At 37.7% G+C, this 25,000-nt stretch overlaps 2 protein-coding genes across 2 annotated transcripts; both read right to left on the bottom strand.

Moving 5' to 3' along the window:
- Positions 1–2,563: 2,563 nt before the first annotated feature.
- On the bottom strand, positions 2,564–12,561 carry LOC106877197 (uncharacterized). Its single transcript, XM_089357829.1, is given in 3 exon segments — positions 2,564–2,751; positions 2,753–5,360; positions 12,487–12,561. Coding segments are annotated over 2 exon segments (1,659 nt in total). The 5' UTR covers positions 4,340–5,360; positions 12,487–12,561; the 3' UTR covers positions 2,564–2,679.
- A 3,108-nt stretch (positions 12,562–15,669) lies between these two features.
- LOC149134212 (uncharacterized) lies at positions 15,670–19,125 on the bottom strand. The gene is given in 2 exon segments (XM_089357824.1): positions 15,670–17,054; positions 17,057–19,125. Coding segments are annotated over 2 exon segments (1,986 nt in total). The 5' UTR covers positions 18,978–19,125; the 3' UTR covers positions 15,670–16,989.
- Between the last annotated feature and the right edge of the window lie 5,875 nt (positions 19,126–25,000).

Here is a 25,000-nt window from a genome sequence, read left to right on the forward strand (position 1 = left end):
CAAAATCTATTGTAATTCATAGAGCTAATTCATATAGCTTAACACTCCAAAACATACATTGGTCATCCACGAAAGCTTCAGACATATATGTATGCTGGGACGCCGCCGTTTGCTTTGCTACTTTTTCACTAAACCTCCTGTGATGTGTGGTATTTGGTGAATGAAGGAGTTTAATGTTGCTAATCTCATCTGTGATTCTTGCCTTGAGGTAGGTACATCCGGAACTCTTGACAGAAGATCCAGTTTTATTTTGAAAACGCCTACAGATCTCTCCGATTGTGAGGAGGGAATATTGAAGAGTTATGGGCCCTTGAAACCCAAGCTGTTGCAGTACCGGCCCTGTATCCTGATGGCAATGTTGGGAATTTTGATATATATATATATATATGCATGTATGTATACGCACACATACATACATACATACATACATACATATAAATATACACACATATTACATATGTGTATGTATGTGTATAAATACATATATATAGAAATAAAATATTTACGCACGCTATCAAGCATAACATGTAACCAAAGTTAGATGTATATAAATTTTGTATTTTCACTATTGGCTTGTTTGAGCATGTGTGCGCAGACACTAATGTGCATACGTGTATGTATGTATAAATATAAGTGCATATGCATATGCATATATATATATATATATATATATATATATATATATATATATATATATATATATATATACAAAAACAATTGCAGCATAGAAGGTGTTTATAGGCCATTTAAAAACACACAAAAATCGTTAGATTCACTTCAGCATTTAAATTTAATTTGCCAAAATGTTTTCGTCGCTTTGAGACCGCGACCTGTTCACTGACAAAATTCCGTGCAGCACGGGATTCTCTCTTTTTTACTCTAGGTACAAGGCCCGAAATTTTGGGGGAAGGGGCCAGTTGATTAGACCAACCTCAGTACGCAACTGGTACTTAATTTATTGACCCCGAAAGGATGAAAGGCAAAGTCGACCTCGGCGGAAATTAAACTCAGAACGTAAAGACCGACGAAATATCGCTAAGCATTTCGCCTGGCGTGCTAACTTTTCTGCCAGCTCGCCGCCTTGCGTGCAGCACGAATTTTGTCAGTGAACAGGTTGCGGTCTCAAAGCGACGAAAATATTTTGGTAAATTAAATTTAAATGTTGAAGTGAATCTAACGGTTTTTGTGTGTTTTTAAATGGCTTATAAACACCTTCCATGCTGCAATTGTTTTTGTTTCAGCACACGATCTCAGATCAGGTCACTTGCTATGCAAGTACATCTCCGTGATATATATATATATAGTTGGAATTTACCAAAAAAAAAGAAAATACGAAGACGGGTGTGTAAACAACAAAAAGATGTATTAGTTTAACGCCCGGGGAAGTGAGAAAGTCTTTTACGTTTCGAGCATACGCTCTTCAACAGAAGGGAACACAGAAATAAACACAGAGAAAAAATAAAAAAAGGTTTAGTGGCTAGCGGTCATTCATGGCGAATGCTGGAAAGATGTGGTCAGACAGGAGAGCTAGGAAAGAGGAGATATAATAAAGTAGTGGTGATCCCAAAACGAAGGTACACGTGCATGTGTGTATATATATATATATATATATACATATAATATACAAATATATGTGTATATATGTACATACATATGTATGAATGAATATAAATCAGGTAACTTGACTCCATACAAGTAGCTAGAATAGAAAGTTTTTCATGACCCTATCAGTCAGAAAGAGGAACATAAAATAGAGCAATCACAAATGCCATAACAATAGCCCAAATTTTCATCAACCTTTTTTAGATCAACACAAAAAAATGTATCATCAAAAATGGTACAGGAAAATGACAAACGATATGGACTTTGCAGTAACAATTGAGTCCGTTCAATAGTTGACGTGGACATGAACATTTTGATATATTGGAGAACAGGAGAACTGGCCATAGATAAACTGTCAAGTTCCTGAAAGAAATAGACACACGCTTTTTACATTTATATGATGTATATCTTACATGCATTTGAATAGATCCCAGAAAATGTGATTTTTTTTTTCGAATCAGCATCTAAGGATTTTCAGTTCAAATTGTTGTTAATTGTTCTACTTGTTTAACATCAGCTAATTCACGGTCAAAGGCTATCCTGTCATATATTCAGATTTAGTATATAATTTGCTGTCCATTACCTCCATCTTTCAAGGCTTTGTGGAAGGATTCGCAACAGTTTCTGGCCTTTCAAGTGACGATATTCCACACTGGTTAAATTCATACAAGTTTCGCGTAACGGCGGAGTTAACTGACAGACTATTTTGTGCATCCGTTGATTTTGTTTCACGAGCAGAAGACACATCAACAGAATTTTTTGCGGGCAATTTTATAATTATTTGCAAATTCCGCAGAATACTGCGACGAACAATCTTTGTTGATAGAAACGATACGCAAATAAATATTCCAACGAATGAATTTAAAATACAAAATAATAGAGAAAATTCTTCAATTCTTGTAAACGTATACAGAAATGCGAATGCCCATGTAAGTCCCATGATAAAGAATAGTTTTATGCAAATGATGAACTCATCTTTATTATGTTTTGACAAATATTTCGAAGAAAGTTTACCGCTCAAATAGAGCCCTCTAGCGGTAAGGATAAATGCTATTATATTAAGGCATATAATAAACATTACGGGGATTGCAAAAAGCCATAGCAGACTTTTTCCATTTGTAATCCAGCAAATACCATTTCCATATTCTGGAGAAAGTCCATGATTTCCAGGTGTGTACTCGAATATCAGTGAAATAGTTACTATTACAAGTGGACAGATCCAAGCATATAAGGAATACAATACAAATCTCTTGGTATGTTTTTCTTTACTTCGAAGTTGTGTAAGTCCTGAGAAAGTGTGCCAGGCATCAAAAGACATGACATTCATCCAGAAGAACGTCGCAAGAAAGGAATAATGCATCACCACAGCTAAAGATTTACACAGCACTGTAGATGTAGTGACTTGTGATGAGATAAGAAAGAGAAGCTCAGCTACAAACAGTGCTGACAAAAGACTAATGAGTAATTTACCTGGTAAGGTACGGAGATCAGGTATACACAGATAGACTATAATAGTGATTGCGAGAGCTGGAATAGAGATCACGAGTCCCACTAATGTGATATAGCCGTCAACTACGGAATATTTTGATATACCATTGATATTTGATATATTATTGGTACCATTATTTACACACATATTTATTATACCTTGAGAATCACGAATGAATTCTGATTGGTTCAGCAAACGTTGGGTATTATTTAAGTAGAGACGACCATCACTGGTGATGTAATACTCAGATTCATTTAATCTTGTTGTCGTACAGTTTAGTGGAGGATGGTAGATAACTTGCCGGCATTCCTTAGAATTCATATCGTAGACAGCATGTTCTGGACACGATGGTAACTGCAGAAGCGTATCTTCCGTTCCGAAGTATTTATCTGTTACCTTTATGGTTTTTGTATGATAATTGAAGAGGATTGTAAGTGGCTTAAATGAATCTAATGGAGGATATGTCATTCGGTATTCTACTTCACACGGAACTTCAAAAATCCCGTTACATGTAGCACAAGGTTTGTTTTTATATCGAATTAAATGTTCTTGGTTTAAGTTTTCGTATCGAATTAAATGTTCTTGATTTAAATATATCAATGCCATGGGCTCAGATTCACACGCCATTCTTTGTTCTGTATTGTTGTTATCTTGAGGACAATTCGAAATATATGGAATACAGGAATACAAATATTTCTTGAAATCCTCTGAAGGACGAAAATCTGTTGATCGACATCTTCCATCCTTGACATTGGTTGATATACTATCAACGCTTAGATTAGAGATGCGATAGCATCTATATAAAAGATTCCAAAGAATGAATTCCTCTCCATGACAGAGAGCGCAATATAGGTTCCTGTAGAGTCTTTTACTTGTTTTACCAAAAGCAGGAATGGACTGCACTTGATCATCTGAGTTAGAGTTTTCACAGTTGTTTACGTACTCTGTAACATCATGGTTAAGTGGACAACGGTCAAACTGATAATAATAATCATCACTAACCTTTCTACAACTATAATATATTGATGGATAGGGTTGTTTGTGGTCAGAAGTGGTTTTATTAATCTTGTCCGAACAGCATTCATTGTAGAGGTAGCAGTCCGGGTGACACGAACAACGTTTAGGTACGCCATGTGTGGCAGGATCAGAACACAAAGCTGGGCTACAGTTGTTGAAGAATTGTGCAAGTGATGCAACATTTGAAAAGATTATAAGAGAAAGCACAAGCAACTGAAATGATGTTACCATTTTAAAAGATATAGTAAACAATGTAATGACTGATCCTAAAAGTCCTGGTTATATATTGACAATTATTTGTAATTCTAAATATATTTGTATTTCAAAAGTATTTGTTTTGAGAAATGCAAGTAATTATTACTTTAGTCATAAAAATGTAATTATCTTGCTGTTCTCATGCTGCATGTATATCTTGGCACTGTTCATTAGTACTATTAACGTCAGATGTATTCAATCCGTCTTGTGGTTTTGGTTGTATAAATTCGCTAATATCTAAAAGTACCTTTGTTCCTACATGGAATGATGAATTAGTTTCAAATTTATTTTGGTTGGTAGTTGAAATATATGAATATCAAACGTTGAAAGTTACGGCACTGGCTATCTGGTGATATATATATATACGTATGTATATTTATATGGGGGGGGGGGGGGTACTTGAGAAATGTTCAGGTATCTGTAAAAGAAAAAAATATTTAAATAACTCAGCAGTCCGGGCGACATGAACAACGTTCAGGTATGTCATGCGAGGAAGGATCAGAACACAAACCTGGGCTACAGTTTTTGAAGTATTTTGCTTGTGATACAATATTTGAGAATAGAAGTGATACCAGAAAGAATTGAGAAAAAATTACCATTTTAAAAGATATAATAGACAAAATTTCACCTATGAAATCCTGGTGATACCTAGATATTATATTCAATTGCCGTTATTTTCGGGTCCTAAAATGTACTTTCGAAATTTTGCAGTTTCCTAAGAATATAACTATCACTTTAATTACGGAAAGCAATTGTCTTTCTGTTTCCACATTTGTTTCTACATCTTGGCACCATGCATGAGTAAATTTAGTAACTCATGTATTCCAGCCTCATTGTAATGGCTGTAACACAATATCTCAATTATTTAACTCGATTCTTATTCCTAAATGGAATAATGAAATTATTTTTTCATCAGATTTAGGTAGTTAGATGTCTTCGATATTAAATATTGAATGGTAGTATTTCGGTTGCGTATATTCGTAGATAGTACTTGTATCTGCAAAAGAAGAAACATACCATTACACAAAATATTATTGTAAACACTGCTCACGTACACGTACACACACATATAAACACACATATAAGGCGGCGAGCTGACAGAAACGTTAGCACGCCGGGCGAAATGCTTAGCTGTATTTCGTCTGCCGCTACGTTCTGAGTTCAAGTTCCGCCGAGGTCAACTTTGTCTTTCATCCTTTCGGGGTCGATTAAATAAGTACTAGTTACGCACTGGGGTCGGTATAATCGACTTAATCCGTTTGTCTGTCCTTGTTTGTCCCCTCTGTGTGTAGCCCCTTGTGGGTAGTAAAGAAATAACACACATATAAACACACGAACTTGCAATACATGTACACACAATTCAGCTCTTACTAAACTAATTTACCAATTAAGGTTGTCTTGCAGTTAAAGTAAAAAAAAAAATCTATAGTTTTCTGTATTTATTTAAATGTATTATAGTATATTATACATTTACTTTAAAATAAATTTTATTTTCACCTATTCAGAAAATTAAAACATTTACACTTTTCTCATATTCCTACCACTTTAACGTTGTTGTCTTCAAATGCGAACTATGTCCTGTTTACTTACCCGGATCTGTGCAGCTATTACACTCTACAATATTCGAGGCATTATGCCTCCGCTCGAAATATTCCACCGAACAATTAGTAACGGATCCATCACCACCATGCCACAATTATTAACTAAGATACACTGTTCCCTATATTAATCCTAAATGAGGCATCTCCTACTCTGACATAGCAAACTCAGAATGTGTCAAAACCTACAGAACACACATCACTTATTGTGTTACCATTAATGTTTCTCATAGTAAAGGTTTATTCTCTAGTACTGTAAACTACGAGAATTACAGTACCCATAATCTTTGCACAGAAACCAACAAACATATGATCAAGCTGAACGGCAACAGCTTTCTTATCGTCTGACAACAAATGTACACTAAGATGGCAGATGTTGTCGCATATATATTGCTGTTTAATAATGAAAAATAGAAATATATTACCTTCAAATTGTATATGAAATGGACAATTATGCTCTTCCACTCCTTACTTAGATTTTGCATTAGAAAAGTGCAAAATGGAATTATGATAGATAGGTTTCTTTATTAGCCACACAGGGCTCAACACAGAGGGGACAAAATACAAATGTAGAGTTTTTCTTTTCGAGGGGGTCGAAAACAAAGCAGAAAAAAACAAAAGTGGGGACAACGATGAAAAAAAAACATCGCAAAACGTTTGGGGTATTTACAAAAAATACGAAATAATACAAAAAATTCCCAATAAATGGGGAGGTTATCCGTGGAAAGAAAAACCTACGAAAAGACCACGGTAACCTCGGTCTTTAGCGTCACACTTTGTTAAATAAAATTTCTTTTATTTAAGCAAGAAACGTGAGTAACTCTCTGTTTACAAAATTTTAAAACGTTTTATAGAATCATGGTCAAGGTGGCTTCGTCATTTATACGTGCCATTCTTGCTACATGTATCCATCTTTTTGCGAAACATTTGCTAGACAACACTTGCCTCTCTACTCTCACCTTCCTTTTCAAGTGATACTTGAAAAAGTTGATGAGAGATTGACCAGAGAGGAAAGTATTTGTCTCTAATCCTTTCAGACGCGTCCACCAGATGCATTCTTTGGCCATAGCCACAAGTACGATAAATACAGCTCTTCCTTCCCGTTTAAAGGAAGGAGGCGTGACGATATTGACGATAGACTCGGTTGATAAACCGACTCGTCCCACACGCGACAGCAGTCGTTCGACATAAGCCCACAGCTCCGAAATGGTTGGACACTGCACGAGTGCGTGCAGAACGGTTTCATCGCTTTGACCGCATCTCGAGCAGGTCGGCCCCGCATTTCGCGAGCCGTGTCTATAGAGCTTATCCCGAACGGGTAGCGCCTCTCGGTAACACTGCCAGGCCAGGGATCTCTGGAAGTTGTCCATAGGTCCCGGCCCGAAAGTCGTCCTGAACAGGCGGGTCAGGTATTCCTCGTCGACGCCCAGGTTCGCCCCGAGATCGTCGTCGTACCTGCCCTCCACTAATCCCCTATAGAATGACTTCGTTGTGATGCAGCCGCTCAAGGTCGACCCGGGACGGCAAAGTTGTTGCAGAGCAACGCGACACTCACGGTGCCATTCGCCATTCCTCGGCCTCTTTTTGATCCACGACTGCAGCTCGGTCATGGAGACGAGCTGCGGGAAAGCGCGTCGCACAAACGGCGACCACACCTGCTCACCGTCGTCTACGTAGAGCCGGAGATGTCGCAGTCTTAGCGCATGTCTGCGCATCATCAACCACGGCATGCCCAGCCCTCCTTTCAGCGGGTGTTGGCAACAAACGGATCGCCTCACCATCGGAACGCTTCCTTTCCACAAAAAGCGGAAGAGGATGCGCTCCATTTCGGTGATGGCGTGATCGGGACAAGGCACGACGGTCAGGCGGTATTCGATGACGGACGCGATGTACGCGTTCGCCACCTCCGCCCGACCTTTTAGGGACAGCTTCCTCTCGGACCATTGCCGGCAGAGAGTGGCCACCCTACTCATTATCTCGTCCCAGTTCTTCTCCGTTTGCAGGTCCGGACCGAACCAGACTCCGAGCAACTTGACCGGACCGTCCGTCCAGCGTCCCACTACTGAGGCGCTGCCGGACGGTATGGGCTTGCTTCTCCAGGTGCCGAGCAGCAAACCCACCGACTTATCCCTGTTGATTTTCGCTCCCGTCACCGCTTCGTAGTCTTTCAGCGTCTCGCCGACAAGCTCAATGTGCTAGTGGCTAGACGCTATGACGGTGACGTCGTCCGCGTATGCCGACACGCTCGTCCCGCACCCCAGTTCTCGCGGGATGCCCCTCAGCGTCGCCAGCTTCCGCAGTAGTGGCTCGAGAGTCAATACGTACAGGAGCGGCGACAGGGGGCATCCCTGACGAACCGAACGTGCACTGTCGAAGGGTCCCGATAGACGTCCATTGACACGAACAACCGAACGGATGCCTGTGTACAAGGCAGCCATCCAGCCGAGGAAAACGGGACCGAAGCCGGCCGCTTCGAGGACGGCCTCCAAGTATCGATGGTCTACCCTATCGAAAGCTTTGGATTGATCCAAATTGATCAGGGCCCCACCCATGCCAGGTTCCTTAACTACCCTCTCTATGATGTAGCGCATCAGATGGAGGTTGTCATGGATGCTCCGGCCCGGCACGGCGCACGTCTGCTCCGTGCCGACCAGTTTCTCGATGACAAGCGCCAACCGCTTGGCTAACACCTTGGCCAAAATGTTCATGTCTGCATTGAGCAGAGTGATGGGCCTAAAGTTATCTATGGCGTCCCCCTTGTTTGGATCTTTCTTCAGCAGCGTTACCGCTCCTCGGCTCACAAAACCGGGAATGCTCCCGTTCTGCTGCCAGTTGCAGTACACGACCGCCAAGACTTCTCCAAACAAGTCTGGCATACAGTTGTAAAGCTCGTAGGGCAGACCATCCAAACCCGGAGATTTGTCCGTCGAGCAACCCGCCATCGCGTCCCTCACCTCCTCCGCCGTGATGACCCCTTCGCAGCACTCCGCCTCTCTTGCCGAGAGTCGTGGCAAGCTGTGCAGGTAGGCACTAAAGTCCACCCTGCCTTCTCGCTCGCCACTCCTCCCGAACAGTCGGGCAAAATGCCGCTGAAACGCTTCGCACATCTTGCTCGGCTCGAGCAATTCGCGCCCCTGTTCGTCTACCAGAGACCGGATGGTGGCTCTGTTACCCCGCTGCGCCTCCGCCACCCGGGCCTCTCGTGCGGCTCCAACACCTTCATTCCCCAGAGCACGCATCCTTGCCCTGACAGCACACCCTTCGTGTTTAGCATTGAAGTGTTGGTCGAGGGCCAACCTCGCCGCTAAAACGTCGGATGCGATGCCACTTCGCAATGCCTCTTCTAACTTTATCACTAGCTCCCCCTCTTCTCTGTTCCTCTCTACAGCTAGTGCCCTGCTATACCTTATTGCTTCCGCCCTTACTGCTCTCTTGAGGGCAAACCACCATTTGTTGTTGACGATGGCTCCCGTCAAAGCCCTCTTTACTAACGTGCTAATCCGGTCTCTGAAAACCTGTCTCGACGGGAAAGACGCGTTTAGTTTCCAGTAACCGGGACCCTGCCTATGTGCCTTATCTAAGTCTAGCGTACACGTCACAAGATAGATAGATAGATAGATAGATAGATAGATAGATAGATAGAATCACAGGCTTCTTTCAGTTTCCGTCTTCCAAATCCACTCACGAGGCTTTGGCTGGTCCGCGACTATAGTAGAAAACACTCTCGCAATGTGCCACGTAGTGAGACCGAACCCAGAACCATGAGATTGGGAAGCAATTTTCTAACCTCACAGCCACGCCTACCATACACACATACACACACATACACAAACGCACGCGCACGCGCGCACATACGGGTGATGTCTAGTTCCATTGTTTTGCGTCGGCACCGATTTCACTGAGGAGTCACAGACAATAATTAAATTGATTATGGCGAAACCTTAGGGTATAGAATTAGGTGCTATATTTCTTTCTTTTCATTTGTCCAGCTCGTAAACATCCAACGTCTTGCTAATCTGAGAACACATTCTTCGTGGTAGGACAGTTTGACGTCTATTTTTAGCATACAAGAAATCCACTGAGCGGTCTCTCCTCTTATTTATATTTAAATATAATACATAGTCCTCGGACGTTTTCTACGTATGCTGACTACTGGTTCAAATTGGTATTATTTAATAATAATAATATCTACCTTTATTATTTGGTTTTAATTTTATACACACACACACACACACACACACACACACACACACACACACATATATATATATATATATATATATATATATATATATATATATATATATATATATATATATATATATATATATATATAGATAGATAGATACTCACACATACACACATATATGCATGTGGGAATATATCATAATAAAAGTTTACTATGGAGTACCGACAATTTTATGACACTACTTTTAAAGTTACTTTTAAAGTTCAAGAGCAAATGATTTCTACCCGAGTACCTGCAGAATGAAAGGTAGAAAACATTGACAGCCAACAAATGTAGACTGTGCAAAACTAAAATAGAAGACAGCGAAAACATTATTGTGGGAGAATGTCTTCCAGATATTATCTTCCATTCAGTAGATATTATTTTCCATTCAGTAGCCAGAATGGTCTGGAACACAAGAAAAAGATATTGGTAGAACGCACAAAGATATTGGTAGAACTTAGAAATTAAAGTAGCCACTAAATAAGAAAACAACTGGCTACATAATGTAGTGTGGGTCTACGATAAAAAAAAGTACACTGTTGTAGAAACTAGCTTCTCTTTGGATTTTAATGCGGTCAGAAAATACAGGAAAAAGAAAACTTCTACGAGGGTGAGTTAAAAAGTAATGCCATTTTGTTTAGGACAGGTAAAATTACCAACACAGGTAAAATTACTAACATATCATACATCAAAACGAAGCTGGTCCTCTGTGGATCACATCCCTACTTCCCAACATAGTCACCGTTTCTCTCAATTTCAATGTTCCACCTTCGAATGAGAGCCTGTATCCCTTCCCCGTAAAATTCTATTGACTGTTCTTTGAGCCACTTCTTCACTACAGTTTTCACTTCCTCGTCAATGGAGTAATGTTTGCCTTTCAAACTCTCTTTCATGGGGCCGAAGAGATGATAGTCTAAAGGCACTAAATTATTCCAGTGACAAGGAAGTAAAAACTGTAATGAATAAGTGGCTCAAAGAACAGTCAACAGAATTTTACGGGGCAGGGATACATGCTCTCATTCGAAGGTGGAACATTGCTATTGAGAGAAACAGTGGCTATGTTGAGGAATAGGGATATGATCCACAGAGAACCAGCTTCATTTTGATGTATGATACATGTTCCTGTGCTGGTAATTATACCTATCCTAAACAAAATGGCGTTACTTTTTAACTCACTCTCGTATATACTGTAGATAAGGAATTTGCAAATCCAGTACATTTTCACTTTCATGTCTATTATTATTGGAGAAATAGGATACGTAGCAACCCACCTGAAACAAAGTACCGCTGAACTTTGGTTCTTAGGGAGAAAATGCAAATCCTTGTTTCGTTTGATATAAATGGTCACGATATCTGGGACAATAAAAGTCTTCCAGGCCTAAAGCTATAAAAGATGATGAGCAAAACAAGATGCTTCCTTCACAACCTGGCTACCATGCAGATAGCCGTTCAAATATAATTGCAAGTGAAAAAGAGAAAGAGACAATATATATACATACATACATACGTGACTATTCGTGCGTATATATATATATATATATATATATATATATATATATATATATATATATATATATATATATATATATATATATATATATATATATCATCATCATCATCATCATTACCATTCAACAATAATTGTTGTTGAGAGGAGACATTTGTATAAATACATAACATTCTCACATACCATGCACTATATATGTGGGGTGGGGGGGGTGTATGTGTGTGTGTGTGTGTGTGTGTGTGTGTGTGTGTGTGTGTGTGTGTGTGTGTATCCTTGTACAGTGTCACTAAAACGGCAATTCTAATAAATAAAATAAAAATACATAAATGAAATGAAGAAAAGACATAAAATGTGTGAATATATTATATTTTAAAGATGAAATAGGTTACTTGATAAAATTTTGAACTAGTCTCGGAAGATATCTGATTTATAACTTCCTTCTAACATTATGCTCTGATCCATTCACCGTTTAATATTCCAGTGTTAGCCTAACTGCCAATAAGACCCTATGAAAGCACTGTGTACCACTACATGCAATGCGAGGGTTGTGTTTGAAATTGATGCGTTATAGTATCCATGGAAAGAACATGCGATAATAAAATAAAACCAACATTATTAGAGTACGTTTTGTAAAATAATATGAGTCTATTAAGCAAATAGATGATTTTATTAGGGTAACTTGCAACAGGGGGATAAATCTAGGCTCCGCTTCCGGAGGACGCGATAATTTCTGACCAGAAATTGCTAAATAAAATACAGAAATTTAAAATATAAAAATGAGACTTACCTGCAACAATGGAAAATATTATAAAACCCGAAAATTCTTGGACGTCTAATACTACGAAATGATAAAGCTGCTGTATTAATGAATTGTATATAATATATATATATATATATATATATATATAGCCTAGTAATGGATAGTTAATTAATATGACATACTTCTGATACAATGTTATAAAAGAATATCTGGCAGAAAGCCACTATTTGATATCTTTATGTAAAATTATCAATTCTAATAATTGTAATCAAACCACAACGATATAAACTTGTGGCTTTCTGCCAATATTCAGTATTTGAGTGATACAATATAAATGCCAGAAGAATAGAGTTTGAACTTAAAACGTAAAGAGCAATGAGGTTATTTGTGCGACAATCAAGTAATTATCAAAATAATACGATGAAAGCATATGCATATGACTAATTACACTAATAGAAATTTTCAGCGTTAATAATTTTGTAAACCCTATTAAATATTAACATTACTCTATACAACGCGACGAACTGGAAAAAATCGTTTGCACGCCAAACAAAACGCTAGGCAGCATTTTGCTCATCATTCATTACGTTGAGTTCAGAAGGCGGTGAACTGGCAGAATTGTTAGCGCGCTGGATGAAATGCTTTTCGGTATTTCGCCCGTCGCTATGTTCTGAGTTCAAATTCCGCCGAGGTCGACTTTGCCTTTCATCCTTTCGAGGTCGATAAATTAAATACCAGTTACGCACTGAGGTCGATGTAATTGACTATCCCCTACCCCAAATTTCAGGCCCTGTGCCTGCAATAGAAAGGATTCAAATTCTGCCGAGGTCGACTTTGCCGTTCATCCCTTTCAGGGTCGATAAAGTGGCAAAAGAATATGACTCCTTGCCATACCTCCGGAAGGAGTCAGAAGTGGTCGTCGGAAGATTTCTACTACTTCACCATCTCCAATTTCTGGTCTCCAAATTTACCCGGTTGTAAACCCAATCTTTATTATGCACAACAAGCGGTAAGGAAGAACACCAACCACTGTGCCTGCAGTACAAAAGCAGACTGGTGGCCAAGGTGAAAGGACACAGTGAGGAACGCATGCACCAACTTCCGGAGTCGTGTTGAAGCCGTGGTGAGAGTTAAGAGCGGTTACATTGAATAAATTCTTATGTCCCAGCGATCATCTAGTTGAGGCTGTTTGATTTTTTAAATACTTTTATTTTCCGATGGGCCATTGGGTTTCCTTTTCCTTTTATGCTGACTGTCAGATTTACTCCGAACGCCCCCTGTATGTGTGTGTGAGTGTGTGTGTATGTGTGTGTGTGCGGGTGTGTATATGTGTGTATTTGTGCATGTGCGCGGGTGTGTATTTGTGCATGTGCGCGAGTGCGCTTATATATGCTTTTGTCTAAAAACGCAAGCACAATATATACCGAAGCAGGATGAACAATAGCGCAGTGGTGATTCATAAGAATTTTAGATGCAGTAAACTTCGGTAATGTCAGTTAGTGTGTTATTCATTATTTCCTATAAATCAACGAACAAATTTCGTTCAAACATGTGACAAATGGGTATATCTTATTGACATGCTCCAAGAAGAGTGAAGCGCACGTACCGTTACGCTGATTTACTGCTTTATATATGTATGCACACTCGAACAAAATTATAATTTATGTATGGAACGCACACACACAAACAAAGATATACACACACACGCACACACACACGCGCACACACGCATACACACACTTGTAGAACTCACTTTCTTCCCAAGTCAGTAGAGCATAAAACTACGTAATCATAAGAAACACTATTAGCTGTTATTGTACATCTATAAATAAGGTTTCCCTGAGGCATTGCCCTTCAAATGGACATACTAATTTACTCTAACTGTTACAATAATACTTATTAGCATTAACCCTATGTTTGCTAAAAGCAGAATATCATGTACTTCGTCTATAGTATTACGTATCACTCTATGGTTATAAAACGTTTCGATATAAATTAAATTCGCTGTGCCATTGGATTCAATTTCTTACTCGCTTCCTTTAATTAATGAGTTTCGTCTCAGTTACCTCTCTTGCATTAGCTTCCGTAAATTCACTTGTGTTTTTCACTATTACTACTAACCAAACAGCAAACAGATCTTCATTATTTCCCTAGAATCATTCATATTATGACGTACCTTATCTGTTTAGTTATCATTTTACCAGTCATATTATTACTATTTATATTAGTTCTATTATTTGTGGTTATTAGGCGCCAAGCAGTGAATACACTAATTTTCTGAAAACTTGTGTGCTGCAATAATTTGGGCTAAACAAATATTCTGCCGATGAAGGTAAAAAAAGTGAATTACACGGCTTTGAGTGGACTCATTTGGACTTTAAGGGACATATATTAGATGGTCAATTATTAGTAACGATTCTCCATATACCGTTGGGTATTCTAAATGTGATCTCTGCTTGGAAGAATTGTTCCATATCCTTACCTGTACTTTCAGATTATTTAATCCTAGAAACAAATTAGCAGTAAAATGCGCACATATATTTAGAAACGTTTTCAGTATTTCCAAATAATATTCTTTATTTACAAATCACGTAGATGAAAGTACACATAAGTTAACCTAATTAGCTTATATTGCAAATTTATTTACGTTTTTTATAAATTTGCACTAATCCTAACTATCATATATTTTTTGGTAGGGAGAGAATAATATAAAATAGGGTTAGAATGAATATTTACTTCACACAACATATATTGATTAAGCTCACATTAAAATTTCAGATAGTTTAGCAAAATCTATTATAATTTATAGAGCTGTAACTGAAACGGTATTGATTAATAGCTTTGATTTCATAATAATATTAGCACGAAGGTTTTGTAATTTAGACAGTGATGAAAAAAAAGGGACATTAGCAGTATCAGTTCACGTTTACACAGAAACGCACAGTAATGTTACTTAAAATCTACCTATAACGTTTATTGAGAAGCTCAAAATATATCGGTAGATAACTTTCAAATTTCATGCAGTCTTTAAAATAGTAGCAGGCAAGCTGTGATAATAGAAAGAATAACTGTAACAGAGTAACTTTTCAATTCTCATAAACGTATAGAGGAACATGGATGTCCAATACATATTGCAACATAAGTTTTGTATTTATGAAGAATTGTTTTTTATTATAATTCTATTTATATAATATAATATTACAGACATATCGTACGTAAGTTCAAATGCTGGTCATTAATGACAGGATATTAGGATTCATTTAATCCCGTTGTTTTACAATAGTAATAATGGCTAAGGAGTCGACATCGTCTGATTATTATATGGTATATATTGTGGTTTGGATAAGACTTACCGTCAGTGAATTAACACATTTATATGAAAGTAATATCACAATTAAAAATAGCGTTTAAAATAAACTGATTTTGCTCAAGGTAAAACAATTATTTTCTCATGCACAATGTTTATATAAGTTACCAGAAGACCAAAAGACTTGTTGAGAATATTATAAAATTAATGAAATGTTGTCAGCATTCTTCTTAACGCCATCAGATCTCTCCGGAGATAATGTCTTATGGACAGGATGGGAAATGCACAGCAGCAATCTTGATTGCTGGACAAATAAGAGATGATTAGTAGAGAATTAATTGGATAACTAAAAGCGATAAAGAATAATAATTAACAGTGTTGGGATAGGAATGTGATACGCGAATGATAGTCTCTCATCGCACACAACAGTCTCTCTACATATCCTGTCACATGTGATGCAATAAATGTTTTTCAAAGCGTTTTCCAAAACGTTTTCCATTTCATAATTATTCAATACGTGTATACATTTGTGGGGAGGAAGAGATAATATAAGGTAGGAAGAGAACGAGATTTTATATAAGTTAGAAAACTTAACTGCATACCAATTGCTAGATTAGCAAGTTATGCATGACCATTTCATATCGTTTGACCGAACTTAGAGACAGGGGAAGAGACATGAGTGAGGACAAATTTCAAAACCATAATCCACATATTCATAAAATGTTAGGCCAACAAAAAATGAGTATCTCATAAAAAGAATACAATAAAATTACAAACTATATGGGGTTTGCAGCAAAAAGTGAGTCCGTTCAACAGTTCACGTGAACCTGAAAGTTTTAATATACTGAAGAACAGAAGACTTGGTCAAAAATAATCGGGCAAGTTCCTGAAAGAAATAAACACGTACTCTTTACATGAATTTCAATAGATTGCAAAAAACATGACTTTTTTTTTTTTCTCGAATCGTCATCTGAGGATTTTCAGTTCAAACTGATGTTAATTGTTGTACTTGATAATCTCAGCTCATTCATAGTCACAAAGATCTATGGTCGAAGGCATTCCAGTTACTACAATTCTGTCATATATTTAGATTTAATATATAATTTATTATCCATTACCTCCATCTTTCAAGGTATTAGACAACAAGAATATGGTATATATTGTGGTTTGGATAAGACTTATCGTCAGTGAATTAACACATTTATAGTAAAGTAATATGACAATTAAAAATAACGTGTTGGTTTATGAGCAGAAGTTACGTCAACAGATTCTTTTAGGGCGGTTTTATAATTACTTGCAGATTTTGGAGAATATAACAACGGACTGTCTTTGTTGATAGAAATGATACACAAATAAATAACGCAACGAATGAGTTTAAAATACAAAATAATAGAGAAAATTCATCAATTCTTGTAAACGTATACAAAAATGCGAATGTCCACGTTAATCCCATGATAAAGAATAGTTTTACACAAATGATGAACTCCAATTTATTATGTTTTGATAAATATTTCGAAGAAAGTTTACGTGCCAAATAGAGCCCTCTAGCAGTGAGGGTAAATGCTATGATATTAAGACATAAAATTATCATTACAGGGATTGCAAAAAACCATAGCAGACTTTTTCCATTTTTAATCCAGCAAATACCATTTCCATAGTCTGGAGAAAGTCCATGATTTCCAGGAATATACTCAAATATCAATGATACTGCTACTATTAGAAGAGGACAGATCCAAGCATACAAGGAATATACCACAAATCTCTTGGTACCTTTTCCTTTACTTTGAAGTTGTGTAAGTCCTGAGAAAGTGTGCCAGGCGTCAAAAGACATGATATTCATCCAGAAGAAACTAGCGAGAAATGAATAATGCAACACCACAGCTAAAGATTTACACAGCATTGTAGATATAGTGACTTGTGATGAGATAAGAAAGAGAAGCTCAGCTACAAACAGTGCTGATAAAAAACTAATGAGTAATTTTCCTGGTAAGGTACGGAGATCAGGTATACAGAAATAGACTATAATAGTGATTGCCAGAGCCGGAATAGATATTAGTAGTCCCACTAATGTGATATAGCTCTCAGCTACGGAATATTTTGATATACCATTGATATTTGATATATTATTGGTACCATTGTTTACACAGATACGTATTATACCTTGAGAATCACGAGTGAATTCTGATTGGTTCAGCAAACGTTGGGTATTATTTAAGTAGAGACGACCATCACTAGTGATATAATACTCAGATTCATTTAATTTTGTTGTCGTACAGTTTAGCGGAGGATGGTAGATTACTTGCCGACATTTCTTAACTTCCAAATCGTAGATAGCGTATTTTGGACACGAGTGCAACTGCACATATCTTTTTTCCGTGTTGGTTAATTTATTTGTTACCTTTAGAGTATTGGTATGATAATCAAAAAGTATCGTTAGAGCAAAAGGTCGCATACTGCCAGCTATTTCACTATAAATCACATTACACGTATCACTGGAAAACCCGTTGCATGTAGCACAACCTTTGTTTTTGTAAACTTTATGAAATTTAAGATCGCCATCTACATAGTATGGTTCTGTCTCTACATATATCAATGCCATTGGATCAGACTCACATGCCATTATTTGTTCCTTATTATTGTTATCTTGAGGACAATTCGAAATATAAGGAGTACAACGATGCAAATATTTCATCAAATGTGATTGAGGCTCTACTGTTCGCATGCAACGGTCCTTGAGATAATTTGTCATATTTTCAAAAGGTACATCAATGATTTTCACGCATTCATATAAAAGATTCCAGAGAATGAATTCCTCTCCATGACACAAAGCACAATATAGGTTCCTATACAGTCTTTTACTTGTTTTACCAAAAGCAGGAATGATTTGCAGTTGATCTTCTGAGTCAGGATTTTCACAGTTGTTAACATACTCAATAACATCATGGTTATATGGACAACGGTCAAACTGATAACAATAATGATAACCAGCTTTTCGGCAACTCATAGTTGGGTAGTTTGTGATGGAAGTGGTCTTATTAATAATGTCAGAACAGCATCCATTGTAGAGGTAGCAGTTTGGTTGACACGAACAACGTTTCGGTACGCCATCTGTGCGAGGATCAGAACACAAAGCTGGGCTACAGTTGTTGAAGTATCCTGCATGTGTTACAATATTTGAGAACAATAGAACGCAAACTAAAAACGTTTCCATTTTAAAAGATGTAAATAATGCATGAATTAACCTTTCAAATCCTGATGATACTTTGATACTCTGCTTCCCTACTGTAAATTTAAACGGTCTGACGTACTTTCGAAATTTAGCAATGTCTCTTAGAGATACAATGATTATTACCTTCACAATATTTTCATTCCGAAACGGAACAATGAAATTAGTTTCAGTAGATTTAGATACGTGGATTTTATTGGTATTAAACGTTGAATGTTCGCGACTCGACTACTTGGCGTCACATATATGCATAGATGAATATATATACATGCGAAGATAGTTGAGGCATCTGCAAAAGAACAAATATTTCATTACACATGCTATTATTGTAGACATTGACACACGTGTATACGCAAAAGCACGCACGCATATACACACATAAACACATACGCATGATATATATATATATATATATATATATATATATATATATATAGAGAGAGAGAGAGAGAGAGAGAGAGAGAGAGAGAGAGACGAGAAGAAAATGGAGAGAAAATAACTAAAAGAAGCGTGTCTTTTGTGCTAGTAAGGCATTATTTAATTAGTAAATAAAGGAGAGTGAGTGAGAGTGAAGCTGTTTACGATCGTTTCTGTTTACCATGGTAAGGAAAATATATATTTATATTTTTGCCTCGTTGCCAATTGTAGACATCATCAGAACGAAGACATCAGAGGTAGAGAGAAGAAGAGCGAAAGATATATATATATATATATATATATATATATATATATATATATAATAATAATAAGATGAAAGAGAATGTGAGAAAGACAGAGATATCACCAAAAAAGGAGCAACACAAGAGAGGGATGAAAAGGATCAGTGTGTCTCAGCTGGTTTGCGGAGGAAAATAGAGAATAATAATGCGGCTGAGATACATATTGACACTGAAAAGAAGAAAACTAACATTTTCACTACGACAGGGGTCATGAGGGTGATACTTACAATATATTTCGTGAAACAGTGATATCCTGACAGAGAAAACGTTGGATAATAATCATGGAAGTCAGTATTGTTGTCAATTATATTGGCAGAGGAATTTAGGCGTTGCAGCGGCAGGTCACGAGGGAGAAGTTTATAAAAAATAGAAAACATTCTGAAAAAACAGTGTTACCATTATGTAAAATACATTGGTTACTTTGCATGGATAACAATATTTCTGTCACCGATATCCAATGTCCTCATTGCTGTGCAGACGTCGCAAGAACAGCCGCATACAGCTCTGGCTAGATTTTCATTAAAAGTAAGGTGAGAGAATGTCATGAAAGGGGAGAAGGAAAGAGACAAAGAGAGCGAGTGTGAACGGCAGTGATATAACCAGGAGAGTGGAAACCTATAACATGGAGTTCATCACAACTGCTTTGTGGGAAGTGGGTTGATCAGAGAACAATAATACGACTGAGGTAGATAGAGAAACAAAAGAGAGAAAACCGTAACGTTATCACAAAAAGAAATGTCACGAGGGAAATATTTACAATATATACCAAATAGTTATATCCTTACGAAGAATACTTTGAATAATTTCCATGACAGGCAATATTGCTGTAACTGAAAGGCGGTGAGCTGACAGAAACGTTAGCACATCGGGTGAAATGCTTAGCGGTATTTCGTCTGCGCTACGTTCTGAGTTCAAATTCCGCCGGGGTCGACTTTGCCTTTCATCCTTTCGGGGTCGATAAATTAAGTACCAGTTACGCACTGGGGTCGATATAATCGACTTAATCCGTTTGTCTGTCCTTGTTTGTCCCCTCTGTGTGTAGCCCCTTGTGGGCAGTAAAGAAATAGGTATTTCGTCTGTCTTTACGTTCTGAGTTCAAATTACGCCGATGTCGACTTTGCCTTCATCCTTTCGGGGTCGATAAATTAAGTACCAGTTGCGTACTACGGTCAATCTAATCAACTGGTCTCCTCCCCAAAACTTTCGGCTCTTCTACCGAGAGTAGAAAAGAATATTGCTGTTACTGGTGCCCCAGATTCGGCATAGGAATTTAGATGTCGCCAGGACTTCCGCCTGCAATTTTATCTACACTTTCTATGAAACCAAGATAGGCATGACGTCATTAACAGAGAGCGACAGACAGACAGAGACAGGCAGAGACAGTGAATACAAGAGAGATAAGGGAAAACATATCACCGTGAGAGTGTCAATGAAAGAGAGGGCATATGAAGGTTCAGATATCGCAGATGTATTAAGGTAGAAAACAAAGAACTAAATTACGGGTGATAGAGAAAAAGAGAGAGAACAGTAACATTAAGACACGAAGGAAGAGTTTACAACATACAAAAAGCTATTTTGAAAATGGTGCTATCGTGGCAGAGAACATATTGGTTATTTTGCTTCGAAGAGAATATTGTTGTCACTGGTATACAAAGTATATTGCTGTCACTGGAATACAAAGTAAACCAGAGAATTCAGAAGTAACAAAATTTCTAGTGAAACCAGGATGGGCAGAATGTTGCTCTGGGTGACAGAAAAAGCGACATAGGAAAATAGTGTAAACGACAAAGATGTCATCAAAACAGTGGCAATGAAAGAGTGATGCGAGTGCAATCAGTGTGTCGTTAGTGTCCTGAGGAAAATATCATAGAACATTCATACGTTTGAGACAGAGAGAGAGAAAATTGGAAAGGAAAGACGACAGTAATATTAAAATTAAGACCGGGCAACGGGTGAGAAATTGGAAATAAAAAGGAAACATTTCGAAAACCGTGATGATATTGCTATCGCAGTAACAGCATACGTACAATGTGTAGCAAATATTTCGAAATACAGCGATATCCTTATGGAGAATACATTGGTTAATTTGCATTGAAGTTCATACTGTTATTCCTGATATCCAGATTTGACATAAGAATTATAATTCTTGAAGGATCTCTGCCTGCAGCTGTAGCTAGATTTTTAGTGAAACCAGAATGGGTAAAATGTCATCAAGAGAGAGAAAGATAAAGATATTAACCATAGAGAGTAATACAGATTTTCAGTGAAACTAGGATGGGAAGAATATCATCAAGAGAGAAATGGAAAGAGAAAAAGAGAGAATGTGTGAACAACGGTGATATTACAAACAGAAGAGCAACTTCTATTGGGATGAAAGTCGTCTGTGTGTCGCAGCTGTGTTTAGGATAAAAAAGACAGAGATAGATAGAGAAAGAAAAAGTGAGGAAACAGTAAGATTATAAGTGGGACAAGGGTGACGAGGAAGAAGTTAACTATAATTAGAAAAACATTCCGAAAAACCGTGATATCCTTACGGAAAATAGAATAGTTTATTTGAATGGGAAACTATATTACACTTATTGGTAGATTTTATTGGTAGGTTACAAGAGAGAGGAGTAGATGGGGATATCACCAAGAGGGTGTCAACGAAGGAGAGGTACGAAGATTGCTAGTATGTCACAGATGTGTTGAGTAGTAAACAAAGAACAATGAGACGGTGGTGAGAGAAGGAGTAAAAAGGGAGGAGAAAACAGTGTGATGCATATCGAGGATAAATTTGTTAATTTATATGCCATCATAGATAAATAAATAATGATTCAGAATTGTGAAGTAGCAAGGATTTCCGGCTACGGCAGAAACTATGTTTCTACTTACACCAGGCTGGGCTGTATAGCATTAAGAAGGAGGGGGAAAGAGAAAGGACAGAGATATCCCCAACAGAGTGGCAACGAAAGAGGGGAACGAAGGTCTTCAGTATGTGGCAGCAGTGTTGAAGAAGAAAAATAAAGAATAATAATAAAAAGGAAAGAAAAGGGCAAAAAAACAGTAACATTAACACTAAGGAAGAGATGACAAGGGACAAATTTACAATACCTAGAAATATTTCATGAAACATTGCTATTTTGACGGAGAACATGTGTATTAATTTGCATGCAAAACAATATTTTTGTTACCGATGCCCAAAGTCGGTATGAAAGTTCAGAAGTCAGAAGGATTTTCGTCAACAGGTGTAGTTAGATTTTTAATGAAATATGTTAATGTAGAAAACAAAGAACCATAATACGGCTGAGTGAAAATAAAAGGAGAGAGGCGCAACGAAGTAGAAGGATACATTTTGTCAGTCTGTTATCGCTGTGTTGATGAAAACATTGATATCATTACAAAGAATGCATTGCTTAATTTTTGCATGATAAAGAATATTGTTCTTACCAATATCCAAACTTGGCTTCGGTGCTCGGAGTTCGCAAGAACAATCGCCGTTACTTGCTATGGCTAGATGTGAAGTAAAAGCAGGATGGGCACAATGTCATTGAAAGAGATGAGAGAAGAGAGACGGAGATAGTGAATGAGAACGACAGAGATATCGACAAGAAAGTGGTATCAAATGACAAGGAGCAAAGTGGTTAATATGTCGCAGCCATTTTCCGGAATGAAAGCAGAGACTAATAAAGTGTTTTTGCTCGTAGTTTTGAAGGTGGTATGTCTGAAAGCCGACAGTATCTAACAGTTTGTGCATTAAAATTCTCTCTAATGCTGAAGTTTGGAACAGGATATTCCATACGTATATTATAGTAAATTTCTCTCTTCAGCATTCAAGATAGTAGAGAAAACAACGCTTTCAAATATTCCCAGTAGCTAAGTCTTTTAACCAACGGTATTTAATTGGTGAATGTTCTTTGTAACCTTTTAATTTTTTCTATGAGACCGGATGAGTTAGGAGACCAAGCAAAAATCTAAGCTGCTCAGAACTCCATAGAGTAAACCTAACTACTGGTTCTCTTGTCACACCATTTTCAGCAACAGATGGCTTCAACCATGTAAGAGGTAAAAGAGCCATCCACTGAGTTTTCCTGAGATACCAAGATTCCTTAACGTATCAAGGTATATACAGTCAATGTCCTTTCCTCTCGAGAGATTATTAGAATAATGCTACGGCATTGTAATAGTTATGAAAGGTAACTTCGTCTAGTCCAAAAACTATCTACGAAGTTGTTTTCAACAAGGTGTGCACTAATTCTATTTCAGACAATGCGTTTGATAATTTTTATATGTGTGAGATAGGAGGGAAACAGGTCTTTAGTTTTCAGCTTCAGTCCCGCTATCTTACTTTGTGTGTAGGTATTACTATTGCGTCTTTTAATAGTTCTGGCAATTCGCCGGTAACTAGCGACTTTTGAAATAGTATGTATGCTTAATTGTTTCACGAGGCTGTCTTTGCACGTTTTTAGTAGTGTGGCTAGGAGACCGTCTGGTCCAGATGCTGAGTTTGAATTTAGGTCATTAGCTGTAAGTTGAGTTCTGGGAACCAAAGAATTCATTTGGCCCGTATGTTATTTTGTTAACTATAGGTTGGGAAGAAGCTCTATCATAATGTCGACTCAAGAATGTGCATGTTTGTGATGTATCATTAGTTTATTTGTGATGTATCATTAGTATGTGGAGGCGCAATGGCCCAGTGGTTAGGGCAGCGGACTCGCGGTCGTAGGATCGCGGTTTCGATTCCCAGACCGGGCGTTGTGAGTGTTTATTGAGCGAAAACACCTAATGCTCCACGAGGCTCCGGCAGGGAATGGTGGCGAACCCTGCTGTACTCTTCCACCACAACTTTCTCTCACTCTTACTTCCTGTTTCTGTTGTGCCTGTAATTCAAAGGGTCAGCCTTGTCACTCTGTGTCACGCTGAATTTCTCCGAGAACTACGTTAAGGGTACACGTGTCTGTGGAGTGCTCAGCTACTTGCACGTTAATTTCACGAGCAGGCTGTTCCGTTGATCGGATCAAGTGGAACCCTCGACGTCGTAAGCGACGGAGTGCCAACAACAATCATTAGTATATGATTCATTTTGATCCATTAGATAGCCAATCTGATTACTCGTAGATGATTTTTGTTTAGCAAAGGAGAAATATTATAGAACTTAGAAATGAGGAGTGAGTCAGGTTTCATGTTAATTACGAGTTACCCTCTTTGAACCATATACAAATAATTGTGGCCGGAAATAACTGTCGGAATGATCTAAACATTGTGAGTGAAGTCTATATTGGTGGTAAAGACTAAGTCGAGTATATTTCC

The sequence above is a fragment of the Octopus bimaculoides genome, chromosome 9, assembly GCF_046866305.1.
Source record: "Octopus bimaculoides isolate indiv1 chromosome 9, ASM4686630v1, whole genome shotgun sequence".
Classification (NCBI taxonomy): domain Eukaryota; kingdom Metazoa; phylum Mollusca; class Cephalopoda; order Octopoda; family Octopodidae; genus Octopus; species Octopus bimaculoides.